The following is a 17,549-nucleotide window of genomic DNA, read 5'->3' on the forward strand; positions in this document are numbered from 1 at the left end:
TGAATCGTGAGTTTTAATATTTAAGGATTTAAATTTTAAAAAAAATTATAGACGAGAAGTATAATCGAAACATATAGTTGAATTGACATGCAATTATCCCCATTTGTTGGATTGCGCCTCTGCGGAGCGGCCGCCATAGCAGCTGTCTGTTGTGAGCTTCATCATTCCCAGTTTTCCAGTTTCCTCCGTTAAGAGAAGTGATGGTCATGATTACTGTCCGTAATTTCAGACTCTCTGCAGTTCCAATTTCATCAATCCTTCCACAGAGTGGCTTCCGTTCGTCCTTAATCTCGCCGAGAAATCTTCCCTTCCCATTTGTTGGCCATCGGTTTCCATCTACGTCGAACAATCCCTTATTACTTCATGCCAGAAAGAAAAACTCAGAATCAGAGCCAGTTATCAAACGAAACATCGTCGAGGAAGTGTCGGAGGACGAAGAAGACGATGAACTTCTCGACGAACTTGAAGACGGTAAGATCCATTAATAAAACCTTCGCTCAATTTATTCCTCTAGTTTCTATTGAATCCTAGTTTAGACTGGTCTTGGAATGAGTAAATTTCGGGGAACTTTCTTGATTGCGTAGATGAGATAATGGACGATGATGGCGAAGATTACTTTGAAGAAGAGTTTATGGAGGATAATGCTGAAGTCTATGTAAGATTCTTGCCTCTAAACATGGAGATATTGTGTTGGAAATCTTAACTGAAATTCTGGATTTGATAATTTGATTTGAAGGTAGGGGATGGCGGGGAAGGAGGTGGAATTTCCCTTGCTGGGACATGGTGGGATAAAGAAGCACTGGCTATGGCTGAAGAGGTTATTCTTTCATTTGATGGCGACTTGAAGATTTATGCTTTCAAAACAGTCTCTAATTCCACTGTTCAAGTGCGTATTGAAAAGCTTTCTAACAAGTAAGTTTTTACATTCTATGAACACATATTAGACTGTGGTTTTGGTTTTCTTGTAAGATAATAACTTCTTGTTGCTGCTTTCTTAAGAATGAAATGCCGTCTGCTAGCTCCTTCTTTCTCAAACGGATTGTTTGAGTGATGTTGATATTAGAAAATATTAGGATTTCTAATCGTAGATTTCGCTTGCTCACAAATTAAGGGAGAGAGTTCACGTTAGAGATTTAAGACGGACGTGTTTGGAATGACTTTCTAAGAGCTTAAAAATATGTTTGTAAACACTTGAAAAATCATTTCAAACAAGCTCTTATACGAGTTCAGCCGCTTCATATGGGTTAGATCCAATACGAGTTCAACCTGTACCTATCTTTTAAGCTGGAAATGGAGATGCCTTTTGCTTTCAAGTAAATCAAGAGAGCCATTAATTACCTTTTGGCTTCAAGTTTTCCTTCTGATATTAGTGTTCTCACTGACCCGTATTCACAACTCGACTCAGAGAAGAATCGGATTTCTTCGAACTCCTTATTGCTTGAATTATCACATTAATTCGAAGGATTTCCAGATATTAAGGACGTTTCGAGTTGAAGTCTACTTTAAGCATATGAAAATGTGTTATATTTTACATGTTATCCCAAGTTTACTGTTGGTGCATGCGTTCTTGGTAAGACTGAGTACCATTTCCTAGGTTCTAATTCCCAACAATGCACCTCAGATCGGGTTCCCCCAGGATGGAAGATATCGAGGCTTTCTCTTCAAGATATCGAGCACGATTGGATGAAGCAGAGCTTTCTAAAACCGTGCCAGAGAACATATCTTTAGAGGTATGCTGCCTGTTTCCTTGCTCAAATTCCCTCGTTTCTTTTTTTTCTATATCATCAACCAATCTATCTTTAGCAATTAGAAGAAGATTTTCACTTACATTATTCAATTTAGTTTCCCACTTGACAAGAGCAAAAGAGAGTTGCTCTACTCTGTTAGCTTTTGGGTCTAAATGGATTTTAATCCTTCCAACATTATAAGGTCTCATCTCCTGGTGTTGAACGCGTCGTTCGGATTCCCGATGAGCTGGATCGGTTCAAAGAAAGAGCAATGTATGTGAAATACACGAACGATGTAGTTACACCCAGTTCGTCCTCTGAGAGTGATGGCATTTTCAAGCTTGTGTCATTCAACATAGAAACAAGGTGCTGCGTTTGGGGTTTAGCAGATGTGAGGATAAATAGAGAGAAGGCAGGAAAAGGAAGACCACTAAGCAAAAAACAAAGAGAGTGGCGTTTAGAGACTCCTTTCGATTCATTACGCTTGGTTAGACTGTATTCTGATTACTGATAATGCAATCAAATTTTGGTCGAAATTCAAGGTGTCGGTGTATAGTAAACTAGTAATTATTATCTTATGAACGTATGATTCGTTTTTAATGCTATTCTCTATCTAAACACATTTTGAATACAAATTTTGTAAGATAAACGCTTAATAGTTTTTGGATTGAGTTGGTCTGGTCAACATGAACATTGATATGCATGTATTATACTTATTTGTTGTCAAATTGTTCTGATTGTATTGGTTGAATTATGAAACTTTATCTGTACTGTAATGGCATTGACTGAGGCACTCCTGGTTTGGTCCCTGCTAGAAAACGACCAATCAGTCTCTTTACCCGCGTGATGAATGAAAAACGGCTCCTTTTGTCGACACCTTTAGCTTTCTAACAATATGCTGTTTCTATACTATCTTCGTGACTTCACTTATTCATTACATGCACTGTACTTAGTTACCAAAAATATGCATCATTTTACTCATTTATTTCTTGTTGTTTTTCACTTAACTTTTCTGTTTTTGGTGTGTTAGGAAGTCATACAATTGTAAGAGGATTGGAGGCCGTAGCTCAAGGAAAAAGCCTAAAAAGATAGCTTTTTACTTTCTGCTTTATTGACCCATTTCATCATCTTTACGAATTTGAAGGTATGGTGATTAAATAAATGGTGTATTAGGTGCAAATGAAAATTTTAAGTTAAAAGAAGGGCAGGGGTTGGTGCGTGGGGTGATCGAAAGCAGTGTCTGCATGCACCTATTGTTGTCATTATATCCTTATAAAAATCCCATGTGTATTACCTTTTTCATAGCCAGCTCCATTAGAAAATTATCTATAACTCTCTTTTGGAGTACAATATATACTCAACACAGGGTAGTAGGTTTTGAGCACTAATGAGGCTGTTGGGAGGGATGGAGCGGGGGAGAAGAACTCTTGGGGCTGCTTGGGGGTGCTTTTTCATTGCCTTGTGGGTGGCCACGCAGGGGTTCCCGGTCGAGGATCTCGTCGGGAGGCTCCCCGGCCAACCATCGGTCAATTTTAGACAATTTGCAGGTTACGTCGATGTCGACGTCGACGCGGGAAGAAGTTTGTTTTACTATTTTGCTGAAGCTCAGAAAGATCCCCATCTCCTGCCCCTCACTCTCTGGCTCAATGGAGGTCTGGTTTGGTTTAGAACTGGTTTAGTATATGATATGATTAGATCTTGAAAGGCCATTCTGTTATACTGATAGAATCAAACTTGGGGAGGATATTAAATTGTTGAAAGGCCAATGCAGGTCCAGGTTGCTCGTCTGTTGGTGGGGGTGCCTTTACAGAGTTGGGGCCCTTTTATCCCAGAGGTGATGGCCGAGGCCTTCGAAGAAACTCCATGTCCTGGAATAAAGGTAGTGCTTTAGTTTTCTTCTTCTTCTTCTTTTAAATATTGAAAGAATCTGAATGATATGGTGAATTGACTTTGATAGCCTCGAATCTGCTGTTTGTGGAGTCTCCTGTGGGGGTAGGATGGTCATACTCAAACACAACGTCAGACTACACTTGTGGTGATGACTCCACAGGTTCTAATTCCTATAGTTTAGAGGTTAATTTAATTTAGATTTTGTTTGATTAAAGATTAAATATAGAGAGATTGGATCTGTGCAGCCAGGGACATGCTCACCTTTATGTTGAAATGGTATGACAAGTTTCCAGCTTTCAGAGATAGCTCATTTTTCCTCACAGGAGAAAGTTATGCAGGTCATTCTCTATACTTTTTTTTTATTATTATTATTAAATTATAAATTTAGTTCGTTTTCTGGAATGGCCCAAGCCCACTACTAGCAAATATTATCTTTTTGGGACTTTTCCTTTCGAGTTTTCCCTCGAGGTTTTTAAAATGCGTCTGCTAGGATAAGGTTTTCACACCCTTGTAAAAAAATGTTTTGTTCCTCTTTCCAACCGATGTGGGATCTCACAATCCACCCTCTTTTGGGCCCAGCATCCTCACTAGCAATCGTTCCTCTCTCCAACCGATGTGGGATCTTATAATCTACCCCCTTCAGAGCCTAGTATCCTTGCTGCCACTCATTACTATCTCCAATCGATGTGGGATGAAACATTTCTTATACAGGTGTAGAAACCTTACGCATTTTAAAAGCCGGTGGGGAAGTCCAAAAGGGAAAGCCCAAAAAGAACAATATTGGCTAGCGGTGGGCTTGGACGGTTACATTTTCGTTCGTATTTATATGATATCTTTATTTTTTAAAAGAAAATTAAACTATTTAATTATTGAACTTGTTTTTTAAGGAGAAATTACTCTTTTTAGGCCTTGAGATTTGAGTTTTTGGTTTGAAATCTAAGTTTTGTTTTTATTTGGTATTTAAATTTCAATATTTTACGCTTTACTTCGAATTTTAACTAATTCTCACTTTTATTATTTGAACTTAACAAAAAAAATTGAATTTTTTTTTATTAATTTTAATAGTGATAGAAAATTAATAAAAATTAATTAGTAATTTTTTAAAATTAACTAATAGACATTAACACCCAAGATCCGAATTTCTAGAAAAAAAAAGTCCAAATAAAAACAAAATTAAGAACTTCAATACATAGGTATAATATTTTGAAATAAATATTTAATGATAAAAATGTAACATTTTGATATAGGAATCAAAATGAAAACTAGCGACTAAAACCATGATCATGTGACATATCTGAACTAAATTTAAAAACTTGTTCAATACCATTCACAAATTCAAAGTTCAAAATTCCATCTTGAACTTTCTAAGTATGAAGACTAAATCGACAATCGGAGAATGAACATTCGTAACTTAATTTTAGTTTATTCGGAAGGTTAGAAAGAAGTGGGAAAAATGTGAAAGAGAGAAGATATTGATTTGATGCAGGCCATTACATTCCTCAGCTAGCTGAAGCAATGCTGGACTATAACATTCACTCAAAGGGCTTCAAGTTCAATATCAAGGGAGTTGCTGTAAGAACAATGAACTCCAAAACCATTACTTTTTGAATTCAACTTACTTTTGTAATGGTACCTGCAGCTTGGGAACCCATTACTTAATCTGGACAGGGATGTCCCAGCAACCTACGAGTTCTTTTGGTCTCATGGCATGATTTCCGACGAGGTTTGGTTTGCAATCAATAGAGACTGTGATTTTGATGATTATCTGTTGACTACTCCACACAATGTAACCAAATCCTGCATCCAAGCCATCGCCGACGCCAACGGTATTGTTAGCGAGTACATAAACACCTACGATGTTCTTTTGGATGTCTGCTACCCCTCCATTGTCCAGCAAGAGCTGAGATTGAAGAAACTGGTTCGTTTATGCTGTTTTTGTTTTCTTTTAGTGCATCGATATGTGGGTCTGTAGTGATTTGAACCTCTAATGTTTTAATCAGTTGAGACTCTAAGTTGGTGTCGAGATTGTAATGAGTGGTTCGGTTTGGTTCGTTTTGCAGGCGACTAAAATAAGCATGGGAATTGATGTGTGCATGACCCAAGAAAGGCGTTTCTATTTCAATTTACCAGAAGTTCAAAAGGCTCTTCATGCTAATCGTACTAACTTGCCTCATCAATGGTTCATGTGCAGTGAGTAAGTAAGCCCACATTCTCTTTTTTGGCATCCATATTACATCATAATAGTTATGCCATGAACACAGCCGAAATCTTGATTGTTGGTGCTTTTGAGCAGCTTAGTAGATTATAATTACAATGATACGAACATCAACATGCTTCCCGCGCTGAAGAGAATAATCCAAAACCACATCCCGATTTGGATCTTCAGGTACGTTTTGAACTTTCTATTTAAACTTTGAACGTTGAGAATGGTGAATAAATGAATGAATGAACACGCACAGTGGGGATGAGGATTCAGTGGTGCCATTGATGGGGTCTAGGACGCTAGTCCGAGAGTTGGCTCATGACCTTAAATTCAAGATCACAGTACCCTACGGAGCTTGGTTTCACAAGGGCCAAGTCGGGGGCTGGGCCATCGAGTACGGTAATATACTGACATACGCAACGGTGCGTGGGGCAGCTCATATGGTGCCCTACGCTCAGCCCTCAAGAGCTCTGCATTTGTTCTCTTCATTTGTAAGAGGGAGGAGGCTGCTCAATTCTACCCGCCCTTCCATCGACGATTGAAACAAAACAAATTAAACGTGAACGTGTTTGATTTGGTTTGATTGGGTTGGGTTAATGATAATGGAAAGAGTGGAATGTAATGCAAGATTTTGTTTAGAAATAATGAAAAGCTCCCAACTCATTGATTTAGTTTCCTTGATTGTGTTGGGAGTTGTTAGCTTTTGATACACACTCAAGATATGCTTGGTGAGCAGAGAAACAGAGGGTGGGAAGCAAGAACAGAGCAAGTTTATAATGCACACAATCATTCAGGCTTAGCATCAAAGTTAAGTCTTTTTTTGTTTGTATAAAAACGCATCCCATTTCTTACCAACTTCTTCATATCCTTTCTTTAACCAATACTTCTTGAGAGATATTAATCCCAATGGCCTCTCTCAATACTTCTGAGTACCCTTACTTTCCTTTACCACCTTATCATCCTTTCTGGCCGCCTCTCCCACCGCCATATAAACCAGTTAGGCCACCCCCGCCACCGCCACCGCCCCCGCCTCGACAACCAACTGCTCCTCCGCCACCACGCAAGCCAATTGCGCCCCCTCCGCCCCCACGTAAGCCAATTGTGCCTCCTCCTCCTCCTCCGCCCTCTCAGAAGCCGACTGCTCCTCCGCCACCGCGTAAGCCGATCGTGCCTCCTCCTCCTCCTCCACCGTCTCGAAAGCCGACTGCTCCTCCGCCACCACGCAAGCCTATTGCGCCCCCGACTGCGCCTCCGCCCCCACGCAAGCCAATTGTGCCCCCTCCTGCTCCGCCACCGCCAGGCAAGCCAATAGTACCTCCACCTCCACATAAGCCAACTGCCCCTCCACCACCACGCAAACCAATTGCGCCTCCGCCTCCTAAAAAGCCAGTTGCTCCTCCACCACCACGCAAACCAATTGCGCCTCCGCCTCCTAAAAAGCCAGTTGCTCCTCCACCGCCACGCAAACCAATTGCGCCTCCGCCTCCTAAAAAGCCAGTTGCTCCTCCACCACCACGTAAGCCAATTACACCACCACCACCACCACCACACAAGCCAATTGCTCCACCAACACCATACAAGCCCATATCTCCCCCATCTCCAATGCTTCCGCCGCCGCCGCCTCCTTCTAACCACCACCCGACAGTGATCATCATAGTGTGTGTGTCCATGGGTGGGCTCTTCCTGCTTGCATTCATGGCAGCTGCCTTCTTCTGCTTCGTGAAAAAGAGAAAGGAGAAAACCATTGAAGAAACAGAGATCATCCACATTGACGAACACAGGAAGATCAAAGAGGCCATAGTTGCAGGACCCCATGGATCATGCGAAACTACGGTGCTATCAGTTGAAGATGACATCCACATAACTGAAGAAATCGTACGGAGCGAGAAGGTTGGGGAAAAAGGGTTACATGGTAAGCATGAAGCAGGCGATCCAAGCTCCATAGAAGAGCCACAGCCCGCATCTTCCACTCATCAAAACCATTCCTGAGCAGAAAAGTTCATCATTTTGGACAGAACAAGAACAAGAACAATTGAAAAAAATAAATAAAACCCAATTAAATAAATATTATGATTATCCCACTCATAATTTAAAAAATTTAATTGATTTTTTCTTCATTTTCCAGAAAACGTGCCTGTAATTGTCATACTGAAATGGATTAAAATAAATTAATTAATAGATTTTTCTTACAAAAGAGACGTGGGAGATAATGGGATTTAATTTTATATAAAAGGACGAAAATCCTAAATTTCTAAACAAAATTTCAAAATTTCTTCTTTTTTTTTTTTGGTTTAATTTAAAATTTTACACGAAAAAGAACAACTTAGGAGATAATGGGAATTTCCTTATTAAAAATCCAGCTGAACTTCACTCCATACGGCTTCAACTTCTTAGCTCGCTCATCGGCTCGCTCCTGAAGCTTCCTAATCCTCGGCGCCAAGCCACACACGTAATCCTGAGCCTGTCGCCCCTCCGCCGTCAATCCCTCCACCTTCTCCAACGCCCATCGTTCGACCAGCACCTCCAGAATGTCGGCGTAGTCGTTAGCCGTGTAGATTCCAAGCCGCTGAGCAACGGCGGAGAAGTGGTCGAATAGCCTGGGGTCTTCGCCGTCGTACATGAGGTGAGCTGGCATTGTGATCTTCTTACGCATCATGTCTTCAATTGCCAGCATGGCACCAGAGGGGTCCACGTCGAGAAGCTTCTTCACGATTCTGGAATATGCGTTCTCGTGGCGCTTCTCGTCGGAGGCGATGGTGCCGCAGATTCGAGCCAGGACTGTATCGCCGTTGTCTTTGGCCAAACGGCCGGTGTTGCCGTGGGATACGAACGTGGCTCGCTCCTGAAATGACGTGTACACGAAACCCAAGTATGGGTTGTTCTCTGTTCCTGGGTCCTGTCCACGTGGATCGTATTTACACGTCACCAATTATAGTAATATTAATTAAAAACCTTTTAACTTTTAAATTTGTATTAAAAACATAAACTATAAAATTATTTAACTTCCAATTTTGGAAATTTTAAAAAGTATTTTAACAACATTATATTAAATTAAAATTTATTGGTCTTACCATGCCGGAGCTGATCAAATACTGGACAGTCCGCTCAACCATCTGCATATCGACCCGACCCGATAAATAGAGGTAGGTTCGGAGCAAGTCGCCATGGCGGTTCTCCTCGGCGGTCCAAGACCGGGTCCACTTGGCCCACGAGCTGCTGCTAGCCCCAGTCTCGTCCTTAACACCATCCAGCGTGTTAATCATGGTCTGATAAGTGGGCAATGCGTCCTCCGTAATCATATCCCCAACCAGCACCACGAAGTACTCGTCCGGCAGTTCCGCCGTCCGTTCCCGCAGAGCCCTAACTTGATCGACAAATTCGTCATACGGCAGCGTCGAATCCGGCAAGAAATCCTGCGGCTGCCAGCACTGTTGCACCGGCTTCAGCAGCGGCAGTACATTCTCACTCGCCCAACCTTCCAGCGACTTAAACAATTCGACCTTTTCCGGCGGCATTGAGTGCGTCTTCTGGCCCTTAATCAGATCCGGCGTCGATATGGCAGAAATCGGCTGTAGCGACGGCCGGAAATTGACAGCGTACAGCGGCGGCTTCAACCGAAAGTGAGCGAGATTCCGGCCAAATGAAATCGGAGAATGAGTTGGAAGGAGGTTCGAGGTTAGGGTATTCATGATGCCGTCTGCGCGAGAGTGTGATCGAGTACAAATCTTGGGCAATAGGGAGCACAGTGATGGACCAAATTTATAAGGGAAGTTCGGGGGGGGGGGGAAATGGAAGGGTAATATGGTAATTTCAGGGATGTACAATCCAGTGGGTGCTGTGGTTTTCAGAAAGGCAGTGGAGAGATCCCATGGGTACACACACAGACCAGTGGCAAATAGAATTAAAGACACCTCATAATGTGTGGACAAAACCGTCTTTTCCTCTAAATTTAAATTTAATTATAAAAAAAATGTACCTTGCGGCCAAGTGGTGAGATTGGTGAGAAACGTTCAAGAAACCGAATTATAATAATAAATTTTTTTTATAAATAAAATCCCGAAAAAAAAAAAAAAAAAAAGGGTTTCATCGGTCTCCGTTTGCTACACCCAACTACAACAATCAAATTGATTTTTGATCAAATTTTGAAGAGTTTCTTTAAAATTGACTATCCAAAAAGCAATTTTTATAAAATAAAATAAAGTAATATTCTTATGTCAAAATTAAAAAAGACAATGAAAGAACATAAATATTATAACTCATCCACTTTCAAATTTCTTCCTAATATGGTATACATATTTGACGTGTCGATCATGCATTAAACAGAAACTAGACAAAAACAATGCCTAAATGTAACAAGCGTCAAATTTAAACATGACAAAGCCAGCAGGGATGAATAAGAAGCAGCAACATAAAGATGGAACTCATTTATAATTGTAGGGAAAAAACTGGCATGCACTAGACTAGTAGTATACAATATGATTGGATTCTCATTTATTAGCAATAAAATTATGGTTGAGCTAGTTTTGCAAGAATAACTAAATCCAAAATCTTAACATCAAGAGTGTCATCTACCTTCACAATTCCATCCGTGCCGTCTACGCCGATCAATTTGCCAGTGGCACCACGCAGTGCACCACCCATTATCTTGATCTTGTCTGACTTTCTAGGAACGATCACTTCTATTTCGCTGGAAGAGGCTGTTACCGTTTCGCCATTTCCACTTGATCCAAGACCTACCCTACATCCGCCATCCTGAGGAAACACAAAAAACCAAATCAGCACTACTTTTCATAATATTATACCCAATTCAGTTACACATATGCTTTAAACCTTGTGTTTCATTTGAATGTTACACTTTTACATTACAAATAAATGAAGGATAAGGATGGGGTGGGCCCTGCAAGAGAGATAGATAGGCATGAAACCTGCCTTCTTAAGATTGAATGAATGGTATCGTTGACCATGAACTTATGAACTTTCTATGTGAAATTTACTCACCTGTAGAGTTTCCAAATCTGCCTTCTTAACCTTACCTTCTGTTCTTTATCTTTATATATATTTATATATATAAGACACACTTCAGTTATATCTCTCTTAATATCTTTCCCCTTGTATTTTTTTCGTTCAGAAAACAATAATTTGGTAATAACGCTCTACATGTTCCATAAGAAGTCCAGCTACTACTACTCATCAGAAACAAATATGTATAAAAATAAAATAAAATGAAATATAAAATTTGTAGTGGGCAAAGCTTTAGTAAACACGTACCGGAAGCACCTCACGGATTACTCCCTTGACGAGCTCATCTCCTGACCTCCGGACATTGACTAATATGTCTGGCATGTACCATGGTCCTTCGGAATCACCACCTGCCATTTTAATTTATTTTTTGAAATCAGTAGTAGAGTAAAACAAACAAACATTTATTGGAGATGCCAATCGAAAATGGAAGGAAACCCATTGCAAAAGGTTGAACTTCCCAAGTTCGATACAATGTACCTATGAAATAAATTTTATTCCAGGTCTCTCTAGATGAAACTCAGAATATTTCTTGAGGTAGTCAAATGTACCCTAATACAATTTTATCAAAAGAAAAGAAAATTGTATCGATGCAAGCTCATCCGGGTGCTCCACTCAATTTGTGCTCGGATTAACTTATAGTGGCACCCTTTTTATCAATATGCAACATGCAGTATAGCGAGTAATAATAAAGTTCAGGTGTTACTTCCTCCAAATGTTAAAGAAAAATGCGAATTAATGGCAAATATAAATAACAGAGTCTATTGTAAACTCTACTTGTAGCAGATATTCTACGAATATTTTTTGTGAAGAACATCTTGTTTAAAATAAATATAGGGAAAACTCTATCAAGCTGCATGCTGAAATGAGTAATACAAACCTATAACAGGAGACATCATATCCAGACCACCTGTGCCTGGTGTCATTGGCTGCCCACCAGGAGTACCGGGAAGATAGGAGGCTGGATTAGGTGTCATCGGCTGTCCACCAGGAGTTGAAGGCAAGTATGGGCTTGGAGCATTTGCTGAACACAAAGAGTAAGTAATATTAAGATAAGATATGTCTCTTGTGTGGAAAAGTTGAAATAAATACAAATGCACCAACCATAGGCTGAACCACCATCCCGGGGGGTACCAGCATCACTGTAACTGCCACCAGGAGTGTTGGCCCACCCAGAACCCGGAGTTGGAGCTTCATATGTCCGTGAAGGAGGGCTTCCTGTCTGAGAGAGAACACATTACTGACTCTAATGGTTAACAAGCCAGAATAATTAGTGGCATTTAGCAAGTCATTAAAGATCTAACCTGGTACTGTGGGCTACTTCCCCAAGTTGCAGGATTCCCTTCCTCCCAGTTATCCCTAGTTTAGAAAAATCAGAATTTGCAGCATCAATCATCAAAGATGATAGCAAAAAAAAAACTTGAAAAAGAGGACTTCAATGGATAAGATGGCTCCCTAAAGCACATGATGAAAAACGGAGATACAGCATAACATATCAAGAAGCTCTAAAGTTACTGATGTATGAGACAAATTTATCCCACAGCCAAAGGTGGTTACCACATCAAATGAGTTCCTAGAGCAGCAATATACAACACAAGCCCCATCACAATTGCCTCCAGGGTAGGCCAGGTACAGGACTTCACTATTGCACTACCACCACTCACACCAAATAACTTGTCACTGTCAGAAGGCTACTGATGGTGAAAATGTATCAAATATGATTGCCTGCCTTCTGAAAGATGACAAACCACATCTTGTCCAACGTCTCTTTATTCTAGCTTCCCTAACCCATAGTTCATTGATGAGACTTAAGGGGAGAAAGAAAATAACTGTAGTAAGATTCCACACATCTTAATTCCACCACTTCAATGATTAATATGCATAATGTTCCATTTTCATTTTTCAAATAGTCATGTTTTTCATCAATCAGGTGTTGCCTTCTTCATACTTCGAGCCTTAGGGATTTAGTCAGGCCTCAGTCCTTAAAAAGAGCTACATCCCTTAGGAATACTATCGAAATACACAAACACAGAATACAACAGAATCAGTCATAAAAGTGTTTTCTTTTAAATAAAATGGCCAATATAAGAATTATAGAGAAAGAAACGACCCAACAAATATACAAAAAAAAAAATTGTTTCCAAATTTCCAATGCAAGAGTGGCAAAAAATAAAGTACAAATTATAAATCATCATAAGCTATAATATCAATATTTTCAAGCTTGTTCATAAAGCTATTTTTAGGGGCAGTTCGATGCATCTTTGAATTTAAATTTTTCTCAGTTTTAATTGTAAGACAATATAAGAAAAGTAAATTATAGATGAGATTTAAAATAACAATAATTTATTGAGCCTCTACAACACATACATTCTACAATGCTATCCATGTTATCTTAATTAATTTTTAAGTCCACTAGTCCATATGAAATTTACCTTGACGGACTCATGGGTGCATAGGGATTCCATGCTCGATCTCGCATAGGTGTCCTCATGCCATCATGAATTGGTGTTGCTATAAAAACAGATAGTATAAAATGAATAACCCTCATAAAGTATTATTGGGGAAAAAACAAGGCAATATAGAAAGAGAACTAACTTCCAATATCTCTCATTGAGATCATGTATGGATGCAGGGGAGTACGAGAAGGATGCATGGGAGTTTCACTTCCCATACCATATCTAGATGATTCACTGGTACAAAGAAAACAGTAAAACCTTGAACTAACAAGAAACAAACAAACCAAAGTTATTATGGATTATATATATTATATTTACCGATGGGGGGTCGAAACAGCAACATTATCTGAGATAAAATTGCGGTCAACTGCAAAAAAAACAAGTATTATGGAGTTAATGCCACACAATTCACTTCCATTTCGGACTTTTAAAATTTCCCAGATATCCTTCAAAAAAATTGTATACAAGTAATGCCACATATCACACATATACTCTAGTATCTACCAAAATCTTTTAAAACATGCCTGTGACCACTTTCATTTGAGACTCGAGCTCTACTCGAACCATTTGGCCTTTTATTTCAACAACACGTCCACGGTAACCCTTATAAGGACCCAGCCGAACTTTTACTGTTGATCCAACCAACCCATCATGATGCCCTCTCCCACCTCTATGTCTTCCCCCGCCTGAACAACAACTAAACAACTTAATAAAACATCAGAGAATAATCTTTTATCAGATAAAAATAAAAAAACAATCATAAGGGGGACACAGATAAGAAACAGATCCACCACATACCATTATTGGGAGGGCCTCCTCTAGGAAATCTCTTAGGTGACTGAGGAAAACGAGGTGGGGTCCCAAGGCCAGCAAACCTAGAATATGACTTACCCTGCAGCAGAAACTACCAACTAAGATACAACTGTCAACAAAAAGTGTGCTAGCATAATCCCGCATTAGTTCAAAACAATAACTAACATTTCTATTTCCATTAGTTCGGGATCCACCCACAACAACACAAGCCTGTGATTTAGCACATATAAAGCCTGCATGTTCCAAGTGATGGCGATCATAAACAAACAGAATTCCTCTGTATATGTGCTCCACTGGACCTTGTTTTCCCTGTAGTAGGAGCAAAAGAAAAAAACCATTTTAAATTTTTTTAAAAAAAGAATGTAGACATCTAAAAGGAAATAGAACACATGAAACAGAGATCTAACCTTACAAGGTCCTTCAAGAATCCTCACTACGTCTTTGGAGGAAATTGTGTTATTGAACCGATCTTGAACACTGATTTTCTTGTCAATCTTACTTTTTATTTCCCTTAACTTCACAATATCAACCTCAGGTCTATCAGGAATACCCTTAAGAACCTAGAGCAAAATCATATTGATGAGCTTACTGACAATAAAATGAAAAGAAAAAAAATAGCCTGCATAAAGCATGCTAACCTGGAAAGCCTCACTTTCTACACGGATAATTACGCCAAAGCTCATATTACTGCAAAAATTATTGAGAATCTATGAATCCAATTCTTATATTTAAAAAATAAGAAAAAAAAACAATATTAACAACTACTTACTCCAATAACACAAGATCGTGAAGTTCATAATCCCCAATTCTAGTCACGCCAGTTGTTACCTCGGAGCTCTCAACAACATCATCAGCAAATACCCGAATCTGAAGATGATAGATTTAGGACATTTAAGCACACTATCAGTAAGATAACATTCAACAATATGCAAGACCTATGATTCTATAATACTTCCAAGAAAGTCAAACTCACATGTTCCTTGGTTGTATCAGATAATATAATAAGCACATGTTGATCCACCTTTACAACCATACCAGTAGCCCCCTCCTGAGTGCCCGATACAACTTTTACATGATTCCCAGGCTCGAAGTACTTGCAAAGTTCTCTTTCATTCACCGCAAGTGTTTTCTATCCCATAAATAAACAAATAAAATAAAACAAAACAAAAAGGAAGACACACAAGATATATGCTCAAACCTTTGAATAAATGACAAAATGGTTCAGCTGGTCAAACAAAAAAGAAGCAATTGAGTAGTTCTTACGGGAAGGCCCTTCATTTCTGGTCTGATGTGGACATTCTCTTCCTCTACTTTCTCAACCCATCCTTTCAAATTCTTGAGATCCCCCTTAACAACAATGACAGCATCACCTTTCATAAAGTGCCCTTTCTTTCGATTCGCAAACAACGTAGACAAACTAGCAATATCCCCATCTCCATTTTCTCCAGGCTTTCGAAATTTTTCAAGTTCATCAAAAGTCGGCTTTATGTTTTGGGCATTTATCGACTTCATGGACATTGTTTTATACAAGAAACCATCCTTGAAAAACATGCCACCTATATTCTCAAAGTATTCTCCAGTAATGGGATCACGTCTGCGCTCCACACGGATGTGCAACTCTCTGAATATGTCGAAGAGTAAGTTACTATGAACATTAAACAACAAGTTCATCAAATATATGGAGGCCAGGTTTCATTCAGAGAAACAGTGTGGACTACCTAGCTTCATCAATATTCATAAATCGCGGTGGAGGAACAAATGCCTTCTTTTTAGCAACTTCTCTCCCTTCCTGAAAGAGAAGTGCTCAGTATCAAAAACAACATTCATTCTCAGATGTTAATGATCCAAGAAGAAGGAACTAATTATATACATGCATGCATAAATATATAAACGCATATTTACATATATACTAAAAGACGTGAAGACACGAAGAAAATGCTACCTACAAAACTTATTTCCAAGTTTACATATTAGGGATTGCAAACTGATGAAAACGAGAAAAATAAAGCCTAAAAAAATTCAATGAGTCTAAAAACATTGGATGATCGTGAGTTCAATACCATAATGATGAAATACCAAAGACAATTAAAAAGTGCCCTTCAAAACATTACCAATTTAATTGCAAGAGCCTGTAGGTCTATCCGTGGAATCAGTTTCACAGTAACCCTCTGCCGCACATTGTCAACATCCACCACCTGAAGAAAAGAGTGCTTAATGCGCCAAACAGAGTTAAGAGTGAATGAAATATCTTAGCTTATTGAAAGAACCACAATTACCTTGGCAAGATCCCCCTTATATGTCCCAATCTTCAGCCTAACCCATGTATCTCTAGCAAGATCAATTGCTTTGCTTTCAACAGAGAGAACATCCGTCATTTCTTTAATTGGAACGAGTGTTATCTTTTGTGCGTACATGTTGCGTAGACCTTTACAAGCCTAAAACAATAGCAAAAGAAAATTTAAAGAGTTAATTTACTAGATAGAGGATTGAATTCAATCATCACTGTAAGTCTACAAAAAGGATGTATGAATAACCAAAAAAATTTAAAGAGTTGATCGACTGCCTACATAATTGAATTCAGTTTATTCACTAAGAAAGCATAATATACCTCTCTAACATGGGCCTCTTTGTCAGCTTCAATATATATATAGTTCTTCAAATGGTCAAGAGCAACTGCAGATCTTATTTGCATTTCAGGCCCTCTATCAATGCATTTTTGCATTAGACAAACAGCAGCCTCCCGTTCTCGGCCAATCTAACAAACAAAGAGTTTCATATCACTAATCATGTACAACCATTCTCTAAGATTACTTCAGAAGGAAAAAAAAAACTTAGAGAAGAAACTAAAAATAAATATGAAAATTTGAAGTGAGTATAATCATACCGCGCATCTAACCATCCACAATTTTGGATCCCTTACAGAAGGTAAGAGAGCTTGCTGCTCCACTTCTGTGGTCTCCTCGTCATATTCCATATGATTTGATCTTGCATATCTTGCTTGAATCCTTCTTTCAAGTGCTTCAACATCCTCCTGTTCATCCTCCCGTGGTAGCAATGGGCGGCGATGCATCCTTCTATTTTCATCTTCATCGGGTATATCAGCTCCATTATCAACAATAAAATCTGCATTATTGATTTGGATAGCCCCATACATAAAGATTGTTAAAAACAAAAAGTAGGGCCCCAAAAATTTTGGGGGAAACAACAAATTCACAGGTATATGATATATACTATATAGTTTCAAATCTATTCAAGGCCATAGGGGCAACAACTAGCTGCCACCATTTTCCATCACTTTGTGCTATTAAAAAATCAAATTGGTAAGTGGCAAGTGAAAGCTAACACAAAGTTAACTGAAAACCTTTTTCTGGGAAGAAAAAAAAGTTCCATGGAGAAAAATGAAAGAATATATGAGTGTACAAAAAAAAAAAAAAAAAAAAA

At 39.1% G+C, this 17,549-nt stretch overlaps 5 protein-coding genes across 18 annotated transcripts in view; 3 read left to right on the forward strand and 2 right to left on the reverse strand.

The window, feature by feature from the left end:
* The first annotated feature begins 27 nt into the window (after positions 1–27).
* LOC111445430 lies at positions 28–2,944 on the forward strand. Of its 3 annotated transcripts, none has more exons than XM_023083803.1 (6): positions 28–471; positions 585–655; positions 737–912; positions 1,622–1,730; positions 1,930–2,214; positions 2,762–2,944. In XM_023083803.1, the coding sequence occupies exons 1-6, from the start codon at positions 201–203 to the stop codon at positions 2,840–2,842; spliced, it is 993 nt and encodes a 330-aa protein (XP_022939571.1). In that variant the 5' UTR covers positions 28–200; the 3' UTR covers positions 2,843–2,944. The 3 variants fall into 3 exon arrangements, with proteins under 3 accessions (XP_022939571.1, XP_022939573.1, XP_022939572.1); XM_023083805.1 differs by having other exon boundaries at positions 31–471; positions 2,758–2,865; XM_023083804.1 differs by lacking the exon at positions 2,762–2,944 and having other exon boundaries at positions 32–471; positions 1,930–2,398.
* LOC111445425 (serine carboxypeptidase-like 42) lies at positions 2,784–6,491 on the forward strand. 2 transcript variants are annotated; one of them, XM_023083788.1, is made up of 10 exons: positions 2,784–2,871; positions 3,131–3,379; positions 3,499–3,606; positions 3,685–3,777; positions 3,863–3,955; positions 5,104–5,189; positions 5,257–5,535; positions 5,678–5,811; positions 5,911–6,003; positions 6,077–6,491. In XM_023083788.1, exons 2-10 carry the CDS (start codon positions 3,133–3,135, stop codon positions 6,360–6,362), a joined length of 1,419 nt encoding a protein of 472 aa, XP_022939556.1. In that variant the 5' UTR covers positions 2,784–2,871; positions 3,131–3,132; the 3' UTR covers positions 6,363–6,491. The 2 variants fall into 2 exon arrangements, with proteins under 2 accessions (XP_022939556.1, XP_022939555.1); XM_023083787.1 differs by lacking the exon at positions 2,784–2,871 and having other exon boundaries at positions 2,996–3,379.
* A 15-nt stretch (positions 6,492–6,506) lies between these two features.
* On the forward strand, positions 6,507–7,829 carry LOC111445428 (basic salivary proline-rich protein 2-like). 8 transcript variants are annotated; one of them, XM_023083802.1, is made up of 3 exons: positions 6,510–6,907; positions 6,947–6,966; positions 7,111–7,829. In XM_023083802.1, the coding sequence occupies exons 1-3, from the start codon at positions 6,727–6,729 to the stop codon at positions 7,807–7,809; spliced, it is 900 nt and encodes a 299-aa protein (XP_022939570.1). In that variant the 5' UTR covers positions 6,510–6,726; the 3' UTR covers positions 7,810–7,829. The 8 variants fall into 8 exon arrangements, with proteins under 8 accessions (XP_022939565.1, XP_022939564.1, XP_022939563.1 ...); XM_023083797.1 differs by lacking the exon at positions 6,947–6,966 and having other exon boundaries at positions 6,507–6,924; positions 6,997–7,829; XM_023083796.1 differs by having other exon boundaries at positions 6,507–6,907; positions 6,947–7,829.
* A 267-nt stretch (positions 7,830–8,096) lies between these two features.
* Positions 8,097–9,576, reverse strand: LOC111445427 (stearoyl-[acyl-carrier-protein] 9-desaturase 6, chloroplastic-like). The gene is made up of 2 exons (XM_023083794.1): positions 8,892–9,576; positions 8,097–8,716 (listed from the first exon to the last, which is right to left on the reverse strand). Exons 1-2 carry the CDS (start codon positions 9,507–9,509, stop codon positions 8,144–8,146), a joined length of 1,191 nt encoding a protein of 396 aa, XP_022939562.1. The 5' UTR covers positions 9,510–9,576; the 3' UTR covers positions 8,097–8,143.
* A 643-nt stretch (positions 9,577–10,219) lies between these two features.
* Positions 10,220–17,549, reverse strand: part of LOC111445423 (putative transcription elongation factor SPT5 homolog 1) — an 11,556-nt gene continuing 4,226 nt past the window's right edge. The window contains exons 2-22 of one of the 4 annotated variants that reach the window (XM_023083781.1): positions 16,993–17,231; positions 16,717–16,863; positions 16,385–16,543; positions 16,220–16,303; positions 15,827–15,897; positions 15,372–15,729; positions 15,082–15,237; positions 14,878–14,975; positions 14,747–14,795; positions 14,516–14,668; positions 14,274–14,417; positions 14,094–14,187; positions 13,820–13,981; positions 13,614–13,662; positions 13,435–13,529; positions 13,272–13,350; positions 12,144–12,198; positions 11,944–12,061; positions 11,720–11,863; positions 11,089–11,189; positions 10,220–10,572 (exon numbers count right to left, since the gene is read on the reverse strand). In XM_023083781.1, coding sequence (XP_022939549.1) covers positions 10,327–10,572; positions 11,089–11,189; positions 11,720–11,863; positions 11,944–12,061; positions 12,144–12,198; positions 13,272–13,350; positions 13,435–13,529; positions 13,614–13,662; positions 13,820–13,981; positions 14,094–14,187; positions 14,274–14,417; positions 14,516–14,668; positions 14,747–14,795; positions 14,878–14,975; positions 15,082–15,237; positions 15,372–15,729; positions 15,827–15,897; positions 16,220–16,303; positions 16,385–16,543; positions 16,717–16,863; positions 16,993–17,231 — 2,801 coding nt within the window. In that variant the 3' untranslated portion in view covers positions 10,220–10,326. Of the gene's footprint in view, positions 10,573–11,088; positions 11,190–11,719; positions 11,864–11,943; positions 12,062–12,143; positions 12,199–12,403; positions 12,647–13,271; positions 13,351–13,434; positions 13,530–13,613; positions 13,663–13,819; positions 13,982–14,093; positions 14,188–14,273; positions 14,418–14,515; positions 14,669–14,746; positions 14,796–14,877; positions 14,976–15,081; positions 15,238–15,371; positions 15,730–15,826; positions 15,898–16,219; positions 16,304–16,384; positions 16,544–16,716; positions 16,864–16,992; positions 17,232–17,549 lie in introns of those variants that run through there. The other 3 variants (XR_002710854.1, XM_023083784.1, XM_023083783.1) reach the window with 3 other exon arrangements.

This window comes from Cucurbita moschata, unplaced genomic scaffold, assembly GCF_002738365.1.
Source record: "Cucurbita moschata cultivar Rifu unplaced genomic scaffold, Cmos_1.0 Cmo_Scf00007, whole genome shotgun sequence".
In the NCBI taxonomy this organism is placed as follows: domain Eukaryota; kingdom Viridiplantae; phylum Streptophyta; class Magnoliopsida; order Cucurbitales; family Cucurbitaceae; genus Cucurbita; species Cucurbita moschata.